The following is a 15,765-nucleotide window of genomic DNA, read 5'->3' as shown; positions in this document are numbered from 1 at the left end:
TGCGTATGTATGGCGTAATAACTACAGTACGCACTGAAACATACCAGTGGTGTGCAAAGTGCACAAGCAGGAAAGCCTACGGGGAGGGGGGGTTGGGGGCAAAGGGGTCACTTGTCCTGGGCCCAGGTAGAGAGGGGGCACAGAATCGGACCCTCATTACATTGCATGTATTGGGTTTGGGGCCCTTTCAGATGTCTTTGTCCCGGGCCCAGCCAAAGCTGTCAGCGGCCCTGTGCACAAGTGCATCATCTGAGACACAGACAGCACCTGTCTCTGGTCCCTCAGATGGCCCAGATTCTCCAGAGGATGTAGGGTGGGGTGACATGAAGGCGGAGGTGGAGGACACATTATCATCTCAGATTAGAGATATTGATCATCAGCAGATGGGCTGGGAAGGGATAAGAAGGGGAAATTACATTTATGTGTGTTGGGCTATTTTCCAGTGTTAATTCAACATTGGGGTGTGAACAAAAACACACTGTAGAATAGGCTAGTGTTAAATAGGGATGTACCAATCCCTGATTATTAAGGTTCTGCTGAATAGCGAATCCAATGCTTCAGATTCAGCAGAATCAGAAATATTTCATGCTGAATGAATATTTTATTATTCATTTTATTTTAAAATGTAAAAACATAGGCAATAACTTCTCTTAAACATTGACAACATAATCATGTTACGCTTACACATGGGGTAAGATTCTGTTCGGTTGGCGGCCTAGGGTTCCGGCGAAACTGATCCCTGTCAACAAGGCTGAATCCATCCAAATCCCAAAATAAATCTGGCATCCGGTACATCCGTAGTGCTAACTTCTAGTATGTAGTGCTTGAAATCCAAGCTGATTCATTTGGCAGTGTTAATTCAACACTTGTGGAACCGAATGCAATCTAGAATAGTGTTAAATTCAAGTCATTAGGCCTAAGTATTGAATTGACTCTGCAAAACCAACCTAATTTACTTATTTTGCTACCATTCTGTTAGCAATACTCCAATATAAACCAGAGTTTGATTTAACACTATTATAAGCATTGAATTAGCACTGTCTGAAACTCTTCGCTGTGGATGAATTCTCCAGTCAATTCAAAACACAAATCGTTATTCAGAACACCAAAAATAGGCCTAAATAACTGCCTGCAGATTTAATACTGAGCACTGATCTTTTATAGTGAACTCATTCACCTCATGCAGAGCTTAAATCATCTGATATCACGCGTGCCATAATTGCACTTAAAGTGGCTATAAAAATATGGACTTCGTACTCGTGTTATGCTCGGCTCTCTGATATCCCCTTTGTTTATCGTTAGAAGAAAAAAAAACATACCAGTATGTACTTTACACATCTTCTCATTTGAATCTGGCACCACATTTTAACAGGAAACATGGTGTTGGTTGACATTGAGATATGCCAAATGGTTAAGTAATAAGAGTATAGCCCGGGAGCAATGGGGGTGAGGACAAATACCCTTACAGTTTTGCTTACATGGATCTTGGAAGGAAGACAAACCTCAGGCAGGGGCAAAAAACCTTCCTTCCCTCTTTTCTGGCACTTTTTAGGATTTGTTCAGAAGAGGAGCCATTTTAGAAAAGGGGGGAGGGTTTCATGCAAAATTCATGGCAGGGGCTTCACAGAGTGAAGTGTTGCGTGATAGTACCTCATTCAACTTTCATGGGTGTACCTTCATGTGCCGCACAGTGTTACGCAATGAGAGCTCCTTCCACACACACGGGCCCCAGCCCAGCCTGGCAGTGCAGGCAAGCAGCGCCGGGGGAATCTCTCAGGAATACATGCTTTTAGACAGGGAGAGGGAGAGAGAGAGAGATAGACAGAGAGAGAGAGAGAGAGAGAGAGAGAGAGAGAGAGAGAGAGAGAGAGAGAGAGATGGGTAGAACACATACCGAGGGAGGTAGAGAGATGGAGGGCCAGGGAAAAGGAAAGCAACAGATTTAGAGAGGAATGGGGAGAAAGAGAAACAGGTAAGAGAAAGAAAAGGAGGTAGAGAAAGGATGTAGAAAATGATATAGAGTAAGGCTGTAGAGAGAGAGAGAGAGAGAGAGAGAGATTTAAAAATGCCTTTATTTTAACACCGCTTACTCATAGTACATTCTCACAATACATCCATTACACCCCCCTTATATCCTCATAACCAGCTCCCCACTCTCCCCAACCCGACAGAGAGAGAGAGAGAGAGAGAGAGAGAGAGAGAGAGAGAGAGAGAGAGAGAGAGAGAGAGAGAGAGAGAGAGAGATTGTCTTACTGACATGGGGAGTTCGTAAATGCACAGCCAGTCCCGTGGGAGCAGGTCCAGTGACCAGGCAGAAAACTGCACCTGCTTCCCAACACTGGTGGAGAGGAGAGGAGAAGAGGAAAGGATGGGGAGAGAACAGAGAAGAGATGAGAGAAGGAAAAGAGAATAGAGAAATGGAGGGGAAATTAAAGAATTGGGAGGAGAATAGAGAGAGGAGGAAAGGATGAGAAAGGAGAACTAAGAGGAAATGAGAGAGGAAAAAGAGAATGGAAGGGCAGAGAGGAGAGGATGCAGAGAATAGAGCGGAGAAGAGAAGAGAAGAGAAGAGAAGAGAAGAGAAGAGAAGAGAAGAGAAGAGAAGAGAAGAGAAGAGAAGAGAAGAGAAGGATAGAAGGGGCAAGGAGAGAGGAAAGAATACGAGACACAAGGTGCAGCCCCGAGCACGTGTATGCCTACATGCACATGTGCACAACGCTGCCACATGCTGTTCTGACGATCTGTGCCGTGCTCACCGACCAGCTGTAGCGTGACACTAACACAACGCCACTACGACACCCCACCCCACCGACCCCACGCCACCACACCCTCGGCTGCGGCTGGCCAACTGTATCTCACGTCTGTCGTAAAGTCTTCACGAAAAAAATTGGGAAAATTCTAGGGCAGAATCTACAAGGACGTGGTGCATAGGGCTGCGGCTGGCACACCCGCCATGACCGCTGCTCGAGCTGGGTTCCAGAGTTCATTTATACGCAGGGTGAAACAGTGAAGATGTGGGAAGTTCATTTTTATATCATCACGGTCATATTTGCATGATTGGCTCAATAAAGTACACTAAAATAATAATTTCTGGAGCTAGTGGAATTGTGTTAAGCATTGACTAAAGCGAACACCAGTTGGAGGACAGGGAATCTGCATCGATACATGCTAGGAGAACTAGTATTGCCCTGCCCAGATGCTCCTCAATGATATCCAGAACGGTAACAGGAAACACACACAGGATCACATCAAACATAAGGTATGAATGGAGGAAGAGAGAGAGTGGGTGGGGTCCAATATGCACACTCCCGTCCTCCACTGCTTGTGGCCTCGCCCCGCCTCCTGGCCCCTCCGTGGAGAAAACCATTAAGTTTCCCAGCCGTCAGCCTAGCCACAAAAACTTTTGGGGGACTGTTTTTCATTCACCAACCCAATTGCAAATGAGAAAATGACATTAGAATGGTGCTTTTGCAAGATATTGAATTCATTATCTGTCGGCAGTGACATCCCCATGTGGTCACAAGCAGGCAAGTGAGCAAGGAAGTCCGCAGATTGGAATCCACCCAGGGAGAGAGAGAGGGAGCGAGAGAGTGAGAGTGAAAGAGAGATTAAACACAATGCTTTCACAGGTCTGCAAATGACTGTTTATTATATAATTTCTTGAATACCATTAAAAATCTATCAACATTGTTTTGAGAGTAAAGTATACACAGTTTTAAGACAAACTTGCTGAAATAGACAATGGAATCTCATGTGCTCATGTCCACTTCGACTTCAAAAACACAAATGGGGCAGTTTGTCATTTCTGTTGATCATAGGAATGGATGCGGTGGGTGTTTTTTGGTATGTTTTTTGGGCATTCCTGTTGTCTTTGGGGCTTAATAGGGTGGATATATGCTATAAATAGGAGTGTGACTGCTACAATAGATCACATGTTGAATTAGTCATTACAAATTTGTAAAGAGGGCTTAAGAGTGCGCCAAGGTTCACTGGGTTGAGCCACCACATTTGTGTTTGGAAGAGGGTTTGTCTCCCTCATCATAGCAACAGGACTGACAAAAGGAGTGTGCAGAAGTTGAATTCGATGCACCATTTCTTATGTGCATTCAGATTTGTCCAGGTTCTGCTGAAAAAAAGTACTAGAATAATGAAAACTAAAACATGTTTGACATTGTGATTACTTTTGACTGATGAACTTATATGTGATCACATAATGGGGGAAGATGCAGGAATATGTGTGCAGAGATCTCTCAAATCTGCCTGAGGTGGGTGCTCTTGACTTCTCTTTCTTCTTTCACCCATTTACTGCAAAGCTCCTCAATTTCTTAAAGGTGCACTGTGTAGGATTGTGGCCAGAGTAGGTATTGCAACTATATGCTGCTCTTTGAAACTGTTCTCTTAAAAAGGTGACATTTGTGAATGGGCAGCATGAATTCTGGAAATGAACTACTAAAATATTACACAGTGCACCTTTAAAAGCACATAACTTCTGATAATTATGACTGAAAACTGCCGTACACCAGCCAGAGCAGTTGACTCTTTGCACCAATCCAAATCAATCAATTTAGGGATCGACAAAATCAATGTGAGATTCCAGAGCAAAAACACACAACTGAAGTGCAAAGTGAGATTTATACAGCTTCCACATGTAACTGGGCGCCAATCTGACAACCAGGTTGAAAGAAGAAGAAAAAAAACATTTCCCATGTTGCAATGAAGAGAAGAAAGAAAGAACACAAAGAACACCGAGAGCTTTGCACTCTACCCCTGCCATCTCACGCCTCCGTTAACAACAACCCTCTCTTTAAAATTTCTTTTTTTTATGTAACCCCCTCACAATATTTCTGCTGAGAAGTTCACAGTTAAAAATGTGCAGTCAGTCTGTCAGTAAGTGACAAATGAAGGTCCAAGCACGGTCTGAGAAAGTAAAACAACTGGGCATCATCACAACCAACCATTCAAACCTGCAATAGCAGATCTTCACATTGTTGTTGAACGCACACTGCCCATGAGCATGCACTCAACCAACCAACCACCACACACAAACACGCACACACACACACACACACACACACACACACACACACACACACACACACACACACACACACACACACACACACACACACACACACACACACACAAGCATACTGTACGCACACACTCTTTAAGAGAAGACGGCAGGTGTTTTATGTGATGTCCTTCTGCCTTGGGGGCCGATGGATGTTGCGGATCACACACTTCACCATCCACTCGATGCCTTCGTTCACTCCATCCCTGTGGAAGCAAACACACAATTACTTAGTTTAGAAACGCACCCCTGTGGAAGCAACCACACAACTACTTAGTTTAGAAACTGTAAGTGCTCAGGTGTTTGGCAAGGTGAATGGAATTTGAGTTTGATCAAATGTTCAAAGATTCTACTGAGTACCACAAGTCAAATACAACAATACAACTCAAGTTACAGTCGTATTTGGAGAAGGCGCATTCTGGCTCTCCAAGTGTTTGCAAGATGGTTTTAACCCATTGATGCCTGATGTTGCGTTTGGCAACATTGGCCCTGGCGCCTGGAGCTGCATTACGCAACATTCAGGCACATGAGATTTGAGACAACTTTATTAAAAATCTCTGTTTGTTTGAGATGAATGAACACATTCTAATGAAAGATGAGGGTCTTAGTGTGTAAATGCAACTTAGTGCATATTTTTATGTGCTTCAGAAGCTAAGATATTTAGGTTTTTACAGGCTGAGGGCAGCTTTTCTTTAAAAAGGGCTCAGGCATTCAGTACCCTTTTTTGCAGGTGCCTTAGGCATCAATGGGTTAAGGGAAGTGTCCCCTCACTTCTAATGGGTTATTCTGAAAGTGTCCCCTCACTTGTGATTGATTATTCCGGACCTGCTCTTACCATTTGGTGTGTGTGTGTGTGTGTGTGTGTGTGTGTGTGTGTGTGTGTGTGTGTGTGTGTGTGTGTGTGTGTGTGTGTGTGTGTGTGTGTGTGTGTGTGTGTGTGTGTGTGTGTGTGTGTGTGAGTGAGTGAGTGAGTGAGTGAGTGAGTGAGTGAGTGAGTGAGTGAGTGAGTGAGTGAGTGAGTGAGTGAGTGAGTGAGAGAGAGCGAGAGAGAGAGAGAGAGATTATTATCATGTCTTATTTTGTTTAGTTTAACTGCACATTGGAGACTGATCAAACGCAATTTCAAACTTTTGTGCTAACCCTGTTGCATTAGATTTTTGACAATTAAGTACACTTGACTTGACCTCTGTGAATACAACTACATTATTACTGGTAATTCCATCTCTCTCTGTGTGAATACGACTGAAAGATTGACGTGCTAGCCACACGGGATTTTTTTCTATGCCAATGACAACGTTCCCCTGGCCTTGCCATATGAAAATCACCCAGAACGGTAGTTTTAGAGTTTTTTGGATAATGGGTTCCAGAGTGCGAAAATCGAGTAACGTAGCCATTTGCGTTGCCATTGCTCCAGCCGAAACAGATTTGTTTACATCTGCGTCACAGCCACATGGCCAAAAACAGTGAGGTATCCTCACAGTGACCACTAGCTTTGCACAACATTCATTCCATGCACAATGGCATCATCAGATAACTGTTTGTGTGGACTGTGGAGGCTCTCTTTCATTTCTACCAAGGTCAATATTTTACGTTTCAAACTGCCCTGTGTGGGTCACTCGTGTTCAAAATCCCCAGTCCATAATGGGGCTGTGTAGGTTATCTGATCAAAAAACCCCTGACAAACACGAAGCAAAGCTTCATATTATCTTTTAACAGCGCACCCAAACAGTTATCAGCAATGCATATGTCTAGAGACTAGTTGAAACAGGGAGCTTAATGGGAAAAAAGAGGAGGAGACAGAAGCGGTGTGCGTGAGCGCGCAGCAGCCTTCACAGAGGAGGGAGAAAAACCTGCCCCGATATTGGTCTTCACGCCTTAGTTTAAACTTCTCAAATTAAAAAAAAAGCAGCATAAAGTGTAGACACAATCAACAGATGCCTAAATAGCAATGTTTCGCTACTGTAGTCACTCCACAAGCTACACAAGGTAGGCTACCACATGCGCAAAGCTGGTAGCCTATTTTTCCACGTAGCACTCACTTCAGCATAATGAAAAAATATTGAAAATAATTCGGCTAGCAGCAAATGCTGGTGCACATGTTGGGAGAAGAAATTCCTTTAGTAACTTGACATGCTCCTCCTGCATCCAAAACATCATACTTAACTAATGAAAGGAGTAAAGACATCAGACTTACATAAACTTCCTGAGGGCCAACCAGTTACATGTAGACTGTAAACTCCTTGGTGATTGTTCTAATGTCTTCCAAAATATTCCAGAAGCTGCAGCATGCATGCTACATTCTTGTAAGAGCAACTTTGTCACGAAGCATGGTGCTAAGCAGCATGATTCAACATCAACACAGGCTGTTGTTTTATCTAACTTGTCTCTGTGCTGGCATCTCCTAATGTTCAATTATGCAGCTTGCACATTCTGATATTCTGAACCTGCTATATTTACGCGCTTGCGGAGAGTAAAGCGCATAACAAAACATACAAGGGGGGGGAATGACGCTATTTTTTTATTTAACTATCCGTCGCTCAAAATGGACTGAACTTCGGAATGGGAGAGGCTAGAAATGTACCGTTTTAGCAATAAAAAGCTGAGATCTTCAGCTTTTAAACAAGCCATGTCATGTGTATGTAGATCTAAAACAAAATATGCTGTGTCTGTTCAAAAAAATCGAAACTTGCTGGCACTGTCTGAGACTGGTGTAACATCCCACAGAAAATCTGCTGGCTGCATTCAATATAAGGCACCGACCTGTATTGCATAAAACAAATGTCAGAAGGGGTAACCTCGACATTAATAGATGTAATTTGATAGGTCTACAAATAACCTAGTTCTGAATCTCATGTAGCAAGCTTGCTGCATCCACTGAACAGAAGTGTGGGCAACCCTTCGTGACAGGTCATTTGCATTATAAGAGTATGGACAATCACGGCCATTAGCGAATACTTTGTTCTCAACAACTTCACATTAAGAAATGTGTATTCTGAATGTATTCGTCATCGTTTTCAGCACGCCTGTCGTTGTCATCAGGACCTGATCTTTTCACTGAAACATGCTGTATGGTTGCAACTCGGTTTAAAAAAAAAATCGCGTTGCGATGTCATCTGGCCGGGGCATGAATGAGGTGGATAGTTTGGAAGGTTGCTTATAAAAAATAGCCAAGCACTGAGGCCTCCCGTTTCCTGTGTTTGCTTAAATCAACAGGGCCTAATGTCAGTGTCTAAGGATGCATGTCTGAAGTTTCATTATTGGTTATACATGACCACAAGTGGGAATACTCGACCATGTATAACACAGCAGCCACCCTTTCTTCAGTAAAAAAAATGTTCTTTTTTCATGAATACAAAACCTGCTGACCTCCATCACACATTAGACACAGACTGAACCTAAATGGGGAAGATGCCCTCATTACTGTAGATGGCTCTGAAAATACAGGAAATGCTGATGTGTGTGTGTGTGTGTGTGTGTGTGTGTGTGTGTGTGTGTGTGTGTGTGTGTGTGTGTGTGTGTGTGTGTGTGTGTGTGTGAGTGAGTGAGTGAGTGTGAGAGTGTGAGAGAGAGAGAGAGAGAGAGAGAGAGAGAGAGAGAGAGAGAGAGAGATCTGATCATTAAATCAGATGTCTGTCAGAAGGACATGAGCCAGTGTAGTGACACCGCTATCTTACCCTGTTAAGGCCGTGCAAGGCTGGACTAGACAATCCCGTTTGCCGATCTTTGGCGCACAGTCACTGAACGCCGTTTTGATATCAGGAACAGACAAGCAGTTCTAATAAAAGACAAAGATAAAGGGAACATAGTGTAATGGAAGTCAATTACTGGCTACTTGTGGGAAATCAGGTTATTTACAGGACAATAGTTTGGAGCTTAAGAGTCACACTACTGTAGCCATTACCCACTGCACTTCCTATTACCATTATGATAATGTACAGCTCCCTCTACAGACAAAAAGTAGAATTGCAGGAAAAGATATAAAAGGGAATTTGTCCATTGACATAAAGATGCCAATCTGCTTCCTTTCATCAGGGTATTTCATTTTATTTTAATTATTTTATTTTATTTTTAGATGCGTTTGCTTACCTCTACATCTTGTTTGTTGGCGAGTACAAGAAGCGGGACTCCTGACAAAGCCTCACTGCTGATCATTTTTTCTGTTGCAAAAAGAGAACCGAAAAACAGATTGATAATCTAATCCAGAGTTCTAAAACTTTCATAAGAGGAACTTTTTTAAAAGTTATTATGAAATGTGTCTAATCAGATAAGAACAAGGCTGAACCTGATACTCCAATATCTACATGTTTAATATCAAGCAGGAATCCTGACATATCACTTCTGATATTTTTTCTCTACAAAAAAAGAACAGAAAAATAGATTGACAATCTAGAGAAGAGGAGGTTATATTCAATAGCTAAAAAACTGCATATGTGTGTCGAGAAAGAAAAGAAATGCACAAGGTTGGATATAACACATACATGCTTTCTGTCAGCCACAGAAATCAAGTACATTGGAACAGGCAGTAGAGCAAAAGAGAAGCAATGCTGATTGTGAATAGAATCATAAGCTTTGCATACATTTTGTTCATCATCGTTAAAAGAGAAACGCTTTTGTGTGTAATTCTGTAAAACGTCAAACGTGCAGTCAGATGATTAAAGGAAAGAAGGTCTATACTCCCTAAACTTACACTGAATAAAAACAGGTTTACTCCTTAAAGGGAAAAATGAACAGGAAACATCCAAAGACTGCTTATCACAGAAGGTGAATTTGAAATTGGAAGATAGGAAATGTGTCTGTCCGTATGTCACATATTCTAAAATAATAAAATGACAGTGCGGAGAAGAGGGACCCAGGGTGAAATGCGAGTGTCAGGTCGCACTCCTTTCTCTCTCCATTGCCCAAAGTCTTAAAAACATACACACTGTGTCCGTGTCTCTTATTGATGGTTTGCAGATCTAAAGGTTCATTTTCTTGACAGTAATGCTTTGGAGAGGTGACTTAGCAGAACTTGTTCAGTACCATGCAAACTTACCAAATGCATCCTTTGACTCGGTCAACCTCTCTTCATCAGTCGAGTCAATGACATAGATGACACCATGTGACTCTGCATAGTACTACATTTGAATAGAGAGAAAGAGCAGGTCTTTACAAGGCAGATCTTTTGAACAGCAACACATTTCCCATTACATCTGAAAAACAAAACTTGTACACATAATGATTTCCATCGAATTCAAGTCATTATTGTAAGAAATTATAGAATTCCATTGCCTAAAATGGACGACTTCTACGATATCACAAGGCAATTAATATCACACACATTGCCTAATTTCATTTCCCCTCAATTTTCTATCCTGCTAGACAGATATCATCAGATGATTCTGCCATTTCTCCTTAAGGTATATGCCTGCATATTTTCATGTTGTCAGCTTATGCACAGTCTCATAGTGACACTGGTATTTTGTTAAATATTGCTGCAATGCTGATGGGTTGTCAAAGAGCAAAGTGTGATGAAGCGGTCTGCACGCTGTGTATTAACTCCAAAAATACTTTATTTCATTTTAACATGAGGCAACGTTTCGATCCAACAGAGGGATCTTCCTCCAAAAACAACAAACCTTTCTGCAACAACAATTCTGCAACATAGTTGTCAACACTCATCCCAGGGGTTATTAGTGCAAGACAACTAGCTACTAAATACTTTCTCCAGCAGCAATGTTTTCACACACAAAAATGTGGTTCTCGTAAATTCGGGGCAGCTATGACCTAATGGTTGGAGGAACTGGTTGCAGGTCCAGCAGGAAGAATGTAGGCGGTGTGCTACGTGCCCTTGAGCCAAAAGCAGGGTTCCTACTCTAATTCAGATATAAAATTCCATGATTTTCCATGACTTTCCAGACCCAAAAAGCAGAATTTCCATGACCACTTGGGAAAAAAAATTACGTAAATTATCTTCATCCCAAGAGCCGACGCAGAGCCACCGCCAGACTTCCGCGGGCTCATTGCATTCTAGAATGTTGCACATAACAGCGTGAAACCAAACAGTCTCTGGCGAAGCGTTTTAGGATAACCAGTAAGAAACAATGTTATACACCAAACAAAAAAGTTTCTGCTTACACACAGCTGTTAAGAAAGTTCCATGATATTCCATGACTGTGCAAGTGAAATGGTACAATTCCATGACTTTCCATGACTGGAAAAACTTTTATGAAATTCCATGATATTCCAGAAATTCCATGACCCGTGGGAACCCTGCAAAAGCTAAGCTTTAATGTTTGCTACTGCATGTGCAATTGTGACAGACAGACCGACAGACAGACCACCTGGGAAACTCCAACTCCCATTGCCATTGCGACACAGCACTCCACAGCACACAAGTGCACAAACTGTACACAACAAAATTGCATTTGATGCCTCAACCATGCAAGGGGGCAGCCCCCAATGGCGGCGTAAGGGAGCAGTGCGGTGGGACGGTACCATGCTCAGGGTACCTCAGTCATGGAGGAGGATGGGGGAGAGCACCGGTTAATTACTCCCCCACCAACCTGGCGGGTCGGGAGTTGAACCAGCAACCTTTGGGCTACAAGTCTGACACCCTAACCGAACCCATGACTGCTATAATAAAATGTACACATTTGGCCCTTCTCAAAACCTAGTGCAGTGCACTTCCAAGTGTATCAGCCTAATTAGTCACGCCCAGTGATTAGATACTCTTTGGTGAACTCTACGGAATGTCCGATCACTGGGTGTGAATAATTAGGCTGATACACTTGGAAGTGCACTGCACTAGGTTTTGAGAAAGGCCCATTGTGTATCAGTAGTTATGAAATCAGGAAGTATACACCATGGGGGTCAAAGACGAGACGTGCATTTTTTTTGTTCCGCCCTCATTTAACTATCAAAACAGTAAATTAATGAATTTTGAATGTTATGCTGATAAACAGCATAGTCTGGTGTCTCATTTCAGTAACATTTAAGTAAGGGTTAACGTTCGGCGAGAAGGTCGCTACCGTGGAATAGCAGCACAACAGAGAGAATCTTTAGACCCCGACGCGGAGCGGAGGGGTCTTGTTCTCTCTGAAGTGCTGCTATTCCACAAAGCGACCGACTCGCCGAAAGTTAACCCGCTTATTATATGGATATACTTAAATGATTCACACATGGCGGGGACATTTCTTTAGGCCTATTTAATGTTAAGATTGTTGCTGCGCAAAACAAAACAGTGCCGTTGTGGAACACCGCTAGGCAACAGCTAGGTAGCCAGGACAACAGGTGTAGTCTATCACAGCAGCTGATTAGAGTCTTGTTGAAAAGTCGCTTTAGCAGTGAAAATTCTTGTTGCCATTGACAGCGGTCTGTTATAGACCAACCCGTACGTTGGGGAGCCCCGTTGAAATGAATGGAGCATTCGACCGATGACGTCACACCATATAATAAAGACAAATAATTGTTAATGTATGTGTTAAATAATCTCATAAAGTGCAAAAACGTCATTCAGTGTAATGGTCCGAACTTAAAAATCATCGATACATCCTTGAATAATTATGCAAAATGACGAACAAAATTCTTTTTTCACTCTCTGGGCATAATTCTAGAAGTGTTCTTGTTATTGTATCAAAAGCACGTTTCATTACCATTTTGTTTTGATATTCAAATCATCTGGGGACTTTAGTCCGGATTTTCAATTCCTTAGATATCATTCAGTGTAATAAGATCAACATAGTGCTTTTAAATCATAATAAAAAGTGATAGTCACACACAATATGTGACATCATCAAAAGGAACCCTAGGGACCCCTTAAGTGATGATGCAAAGGGAGAATCTTGTTCTTCAATAGTCAAAAATTATGTATTTTTATCTTGTGGTAACAGCGTCCACAAAAACAGATGTCATTCAGTGAAATGTCAAAAAACACTTTTATACTCAGATATTCATCCAAACAAGCATATTTTCTAAATAGACATAGTAAACATTGTGGGTCAAAGTCATCGTCTCATGTAGGTGACTAACTGTGTGCTTGTAAAAAGGTAAAAATAAGGTGAAAAGTATTTGGTCGTCCTTCAGTGTAAGAGATGTCATTCAGTGACATGCAGTGTAAGGGCCATTTCATTCAGTGTAATCAGTTCATGGTTGTATATTAAGAATCAAAACGGCAATATAAGTTGCAATATTACTCTAAGATACAATAATATGATGATACTACTTGAAATTATGACTTTTATTGTTATTTCCATTATAACCTTGTTATTGCCATGTAGCATCCATATTACTGGGTAGATTCTGGGATTTTGGAAGTTGTACATGAATTACCAGAACACCCTAAGTTACAATCCCCGAAATATGCAGGTTAACACACATTTTCTTTTTTTTATTGTTTTAGGCCTAAGTAGTAGCCTACCTCTAAACTTGTGATCTTGGAAGTTCTTCAAAACACGTTTTAATGCCCCAATATTAAGTAAAATACCAATTATTTGACAACATTTATTTCTGTTGTCACTCATTCAAGACGTTGAGTTCTGTAGTATGATGGTAACAATATGATAGCAATGAAAAGTAGCTGTTTATATAGGCTTTTTGCCAAGGCATCATTCAGTGTAATAGTTGTGGTCATACAGTGAAATGCACATTTTTATGTTAAAATAAAGTCAAATTCTTAAGAAACTTATTTGTTTTGCAGAACAAATGCGGGGGCATACAACAAATGAATAATTGTGCATTTTAAAATGATTTTCTCTTCAGTGGAAAAACTTCTTAAAGCCAAATGGGTGAAATGCACTCGGTGAAAGACTACAAACACTGCAAAAACTATTTGCAAATGCCTTTTACTAGAAATTTTAGGTTTGATGAAGACCTTAAATATAGGCCTTTACTATGGTATGTATCTTATTTCAGTTTTTTAACGTCATCTATATGTTTTTTGCATTATCAACAGTTTAACACTGTATTACACTGAATGACATTTTATGGGTGAAAATGGGGTAAAATGCATGTTCCTTACTATTTTCTGAACAGAAAATAATAAACTTAATCACTCTACACTCCAATGTACCCAAAAAAGTTGAAGAACGGTGTCAGGGAACAGTTTTATTTTTTGGAGTCCTGAAAACCCTGTTTCGTCTTTGACCCATGGCCATTATTGTGTAGTGACCCTGTGTATAACAAACACACTGTACTTGATATGGCCAAGATATACTGGATTTCCCGGAAAAACAACACACATTCCACTGCCAATATTGTACTGCAATGCATTGAGTGCTGACTTTAGACAAGAGGACTTTTCTCTGAAACGGGACAATGTTGGACCACAGTTTTTGACACAAAGGAGACATTTGAACACCAATTTCTGATCTAAACTCAATTTTGATCAGATATGCAGTTACTGCGTTCTTGTTCTGTACGCCAGTGTAGTCATCTCACCATACATTCAGAGATACAGTAGCCTACTTAAACTGTCCGTAGTATGTTCTTCAGAAATGTATCGTATAGTAGCAACTGTAAGACTATTGTTGTGACAACAGTAAGTACATACTTTATCCCACAATGACTGCAACTCCTCTTGGCCTCCAAGATCCCAGAACATCAGACGAGCTTTACCCACATCGATGGTCCCAACTGCAAGGTAACATGTCATTTGGAAATGTTAAGAAAAAAGTGGGCAGTGTATTAAAGTATGTCGCCACTCAAATATCACAAATGTACTTACTGTTTAAACCAACTGTTGTGGTGATCTTCGAGAGACTCATGCCTTTGTAGTTCTTGCTAAATTTAGTTTTGGTTTGCTCCAAGAAGGTCTGTAAAAGAGAAGTGTAGTCTATTTGGATAACTAACACAGCTAGATTTAGATTTTTTTCAAAGTTAAGCAAACGGCTAGTTATTACCTGTGTTTCAGACCCAACCACAGGCAGCCAAACATATCAGTGTTAATGTCATTAAGAGGTTTACAATTGTCAAGATGGGGAAACTCACATTACATTTAGGTGCCACACTGGCGATAAGTGACAGAACCATGAAAACAAGTTATGAAGTGGCACCTGTACCAACATCATGGTAAACGAAGGTGGATACGAAATGTCTTCACTTACCGTTTTCCCTGCATTGTCCAAACCCAGGATCAAAATGCAGTACTCGTCCTTCTGGAACATGTACTTGTACAATCCCGATAGTAAAGTATACATTTTGTGTTTTCTGTCAAATAAGTTAATCTCACAATGTAATATTAGCCATCGGGCTAGCTAGTTTTGCTAACTAAGTTAGCTATGGCTGTAAAGATAACATACATTGTGGAAAAGACACAAGCTTTTCCTTTTAGAAAGCAATTTAAATAACTCAATGAAACTCACGAAATTGCACTCAAGCCTGTAAATATGAAAATGAGCACGTAAAGTCAACGTTACTCGAACTGACAGGTGGCTAAATAATGTATTTATCTGTGCTCTACTGCCTGCTACATGTTATGTTTATGAGCTGCCAGCCGGAAGTAGTTGGCAAAGTGTGATGCATTATGGGTGTCGTAGTTCAAAGGCTTTGTTGAGCCCAGAGGCCTTGAGCAGTGTTTCCCAACCTTTTTTGTCTCATGTACTCCCCAAGCCAGAAAATCCTCGAATATAACAACAAATATTTCAGGAAAACATAGGCCTATAGGCAACATCAGAAATTGTCTGCGGAGACTTAACCAAGTCCAACCCTTTATTCCATTG

At 41.2% G+C, this 15,765-nt stretch overlaps 1 protein-coding gene across 1 annotated transcript; it reads right to left on the bottom strand.

The window, feature by feature from the left end:
* Positions 1–3,630: 3,630 nt before the first annotated feature.
* Positions 3,631–15,531, bottom strand: arfrp1 (ADP-ribosylation factor related protein 1). Its single transcript, XM_063215164.1, has 7 exons — positions 15,151–15,531; positions 14,772–14,859; positions 14,598–14,680; positions 10,104–10,185; positions 9,158–9,228; positions 8,746–8,846; positions 3,631–5,277 (listed from the first exon to the last, which is right to left on the bottom strand). The coding sequence occupies exons 1-7, from the start codon at positions 15,241–15,243 to the stop codon at positions 5,190–5,192; spliced, it is 606 nt and encodes a 201-aa protein (XP_063071234.1). The 5' UTR covers positions 15,244–15,531; the 3' UTR covers positions 3,631–5,189.
* Between the last annotated feature and the right edge of the window lie 234 nt (positions 15,532–15,765).

This window comes from Engraulis encrasicolus, chromosome 14 (genome assembly GCF_034702125.1).
Source record: "Engraulis encrasicolus isolate BLACKSEA-1 chromosome 14, IST_EnEncr_1.0, whole genome shotgun sequence".
NCBI lineage: Eukaryota > Metazoa > Chordata > Actinopteri > Clupeiformes > Engraulidae > Engraulis > Engraulis encrasicolus.
Note: the sequence above shows the minus strand (reverse complement) of the source record. Positions and strands in the feature narration are given on the sequence as shown.